General features: G+C 42.3%; 1 protein-coding gene across 1 annotated transcript; it reads left to right on the top strand.

Moving 5' to 3' along the window:
- The first annotated feature begins 1,346 nt into the window (after positions 1-1,346).
- b3galt9 (beta-1,3-galactosyltransferase 9) lies at positions 1,347-2,785 on the top strand. The gene is made up of 2 exons (XM_030767921.1): positions 1,347-1,352; positions 1,655-2,785. The coding sequence occupies exons 1-2, from the start codon at positions 1,347-1,349 to the stop codon at positions 2,783-2,785; spliced, it is 1,137 nt and encodes a 378-aa protein (XP_030623781.1).
- Positions 2,786-4,108: the final 1,323 nt, after the last annotated feature.

Raw genomic sequence — 4,108 nt, 5'->3', positions numbered from 1 at the left:
GTTTGTTGACAGAGAGAGAGTGATGGGCAGGTGAAGGTGATAATGCAGGACAGAAAATAACTGTTCATCCTATTCACCCTCTTCAGGGTCACACACACACACACACACACAATGCACACCCACCCACACACATTCACAAGACGTTTGGAACATCTATATGGTTATGCACTCACTCATGTTACACTCGCAAAATTATCACACGTGTATCACAGGACATCTGGGAGTGTAAATTATCACACACACACACACACAGTGTGTATAGACATCTAAAGAGGTTCGCCTCCCATTGTCACTGTCCCTATGAATAGTCTGTAGAGAATGAAAATATGTTCTGGGTGAACAATATGTGATATATTTATTGTTGACACACACGCAGACAGGAGTCATCACAGGTACTGAAAATGATCTTTCATCTGTAAAAATCTGTTTCTCTGTTTATGACTGCAACATATATCACACTGAGATAAGTACAAATCCTATTTCAAGATAAACCACCTAATATTACCCTGCAATTGCACTATTATCCTCCAGGTGTCACTGTAGCAAACACTGTGGCACTATAAAGCTAATTGTCTGTTAGGGGCTAACGGTTTATGGAAAGAACAGATATTTAAAGTGTGTGTATCAGTGCTTGTAGACCAATCTAAAAGACAGTGACATTCTGGAAAATGTGTAGAGTGCGTTCATGGAGTTCACGGCAGTTTTGTAGCTTTGCAGTCTAACCTTAGAGCAGATCTATACGTGGGGGTTTGATGCATTTCAGCAGCTGTGATGGATAAGTCTCATTATGCATTCTTCATCACATGGAAACTGGAATCAGTATCCTTACAGCTGGAGAGACTGGGAGCACACTGGGAGTGCACTGTGAGCACACTGGGAGATCTGAACGAGCATATCATGAACTTTTCTCCAAAAACACTAAGTTACAGAGATACAGACAGAAATGCTCTCACATGATGCTCCATATTAAGATAAACTTATCTAGGGCACACGTCCTAATTATTGATCCGTGCTGATTAACTGATCAGTTTTTCCACTGGATTAAGAACAGATGAATGCGCAACAGTTTATAGTTGTGTATATGAGGTTGTGTGATGTGTGTGAGTTTCCATGAATAGACTAATAGAGCAGAGTTTCCTCTCTGGGTACACAGCAGATCAGGACCAAGGTGTATTGTTTCCTGTACAGTGTCAGGTAACTGTGGAAATGAGGCTCAGGTAATCAGGTCTGTGACCACTGTAGGACACAACAAAGCCAAGCGTTCAAGAGAAAGAGAAAGAGAGAGAGAGCTAAGCAGAGCGAGAGAGATAGAGACAGAAAGAGTCCAAGCTTCTGTAGAAGACAACATGAGGGTAAGAACATTGTTCTGACTTTTTGTCTCCCTCTTTTTTTATCTCCTTCTTTTTCCCCTTTTTTCTCCCTCTTTCTGATGCTTTTCACAACAGGCTTTCTCTCTCTTTTCCCCTCTAACCTTCTCTCCTTTTTTTTCTTTCTGTTGTTTTTATCCATCGTCAAAAAGCCACTCTGAGCGGTTTTCTTCAAATGAGAGCTCTGGCTAAGTCTTTCAGAATTGCTCACATTTTGGAGGAACCTTGTGATTTAAAAGTATATCTAAAAAAGATATCTCCCTCTCTCTTTCTGTCTCTCTGTGTAGGTCTGTAGGTTGCAGGTTCACCAGTGGTGTTTTGTCTTGTGTAACGTCATGCTGTTTCATGCATTATTGTTTGGCTCCGACTTCATTGAGGAGTTTCTCTTGCCCACGTCTCCCGCCGCCTACACTGACCGCTCCGTCCTCGAGTTACGTGAACGTGCCCGCAAACTCGACCTGAGCCAACCCAGCGCCAACGCCTCACGCCGCCTCTACCCGGTCAGCGCGGCCGCCTGCCTCCCTCACCAAAACCTTCTCCTCATCCTCACCCTGGTCTTCAGCTCCCCCGGGAATGCCAGCCAGAGAGAGGCGATCCGAAAGTCATGGGCAAATCAAACGACAGTTAGGACAGGTGTGGCTGTACGCACTCTCTTTTTTGTAGTTGCGTCCGCCCAGTCAGTAGAGGAGAAGGAGATGCTTGAAGAGGCATATCTTCATGGAGACATGGTGGTGCTGGGGGAAGGAGGTGTAGCAAGGGGAGGGGCTGTGTCTGAACGCATGCATTGGGAGCAGATGAAGCTGGCTTTACGGTGGGTGTTGCTCTATTGCTCACAGGCATGGTTTGTTGTTGTCGTGGAGACGGATTCGGCGTTTTTGAATGTCCCTGCTCTCGCCTCCTATCTGCTGGGAACAGGAACACGACCCGATGATGACCTTTACCTGGGTAGGGTCATTCACAAGGCCTCTCCCGAGCGTGACCCCAAAAGGCCGAACTACCTGCCACCCCACCTATACCCCGACAGGCTCCTCCCAGATTACTGTTCTGGCCCCACCTACCTGATGTCGCAGGATGTTGTTCGCAAGGTTTATGTAGCTTCAGAGGATGTGACTTTGCCCCTCCCATCAAGTGTGCTGATTGGCTTGTGTGCTAGACGGGCGGGGGTGGTGGCCACGCCCAGTATCAGGTTCTCAGGTGAGCAACATCTGCGCTATAGTGCCTGCTGTTACAACTTCCTGTTCAGCATAGCCGGAATAGAACCAGAGAAGATGGACATGGTATGGAGAGATTTGGGTTCAGGGCATGGGCGGAGATGTGGTGTGTTGGAGACCTATTACAGTCTAGTGGCATGTAAAACCATGACATATCTAGACAAGCTCAACTTCCTCAATATCAACAACAGTGGCACACAGGAATAAAGCAGATTTTTGTTTTTGTGTGAGTGTTTCCGTGGAGTATGAAAGAGTATGCAACTGCTTTAGTAATGTGACAGATTGGTGCAGGGGGTAATAATTCATGATAACAGTATGGATAGAGGATGCTCTAACAAGATAGCTAGAAATGTGTGTTCATATATATTGAAGACTATGTCCTCACTTTCTTCCATTTAAAAGACAACATCCTGTTTATGCACTTAATGTTTATGCACTTAATATGATTCAGTATTTGCTGTGGCAATACTTTGCTGTACCACTGAAGTAAAAAAGAATAACAAATCTCCATTAAACTTTCATTGTAACTGAGGAGCACATGATTATTTAATGAACCAAAACAAATCAATCAAGGGAAGAGAGAGCGAGAGAGAGAGCCTGACAAAAGAAACTTGAGAGGGGAAAAGAGAAAGTGAGTATATTATGTTGCCATCTGCTGGTGAAGTTTGTGAAATGCAGGGAAAGAAAACTCTGGTGCTTGGTAGGTATTTAGTCTGTAACCAGTTGTATTATGTCCTTGAACTGTGCTTGCACAGTGCACCATTTTTTAGAAATGGTTCATTCATTTATCCATTCTTCAAAAATAAAGAAAAACATGATTCAGTCAAGATGGAATTTCAACATTGTAACAGCTTTTATTACAAAAAGAGCACATACAAAAAAAGAGAATGTACAAGCTTTAAAATTAAACAAATTAAAATTAAAATAACAATAATAAAAAGAAACAGAACAATTTGGGTTTAGCAATGTCACTTTTAAAATCATTATTATTAGTAATAGTCATAATAAATAAGGTACAAAAATTCCACAAATAGAGAGAAATAGAGAGAGAGAGAGAGAGAGAGAGAGAGAGAGAGAGAGAGAGAGAGAGAGAGAATAAAACATTTTACACAGAAAATACGCAACCAGATGCACGCCTGCAGTCTCACCAACATGGGGCGCTATTGCTTTGAATGATAAATAGTCTATTTCTGCTAGAAAATTTCAGAGTGAAAAAACATCTACAGCTGGACAGCAGACAGACACCCCTTTCACTGGCACCTTTTGGACATATTCATTTATCTTTTTTTTTGTTTTGTTTTATTTTTCAAATGCAAGCAGCAGCAAAATGAATCTTCTTAGTATTAGTATATCTGCACTAGTCTTTCTATTCATACTTTTTTTTTTTTAAATTGTATATCTCTATTCAGTGAGTACACATTTCGAACCTGAGAAAAAAACATGCATTTTAAAATCAGTTGTGCTTCAACAAACTTTTGTTAGTGCTGACTATGCCCCACAAGAACACTTCAGCTCTCTGGCAGTGGCAGG

The sequence above is a fragment of the Chanos chanos genome, chromosome 3 (assembly GCF_902362185.1).
Source record: "Chanos chanos chromosome 3, fChaCha1.1, whole genome shotgun sequence".
NCBI classification, from domain to species: Eukaryota; Metazoa; Chordata; class Actinopteri; order Gonorynchiformes; family Chanidae; genus Chanos; species Chanos chanos.
This window is presented reverse-complemented; position numbering and strand designations above follow the sequence as displayed.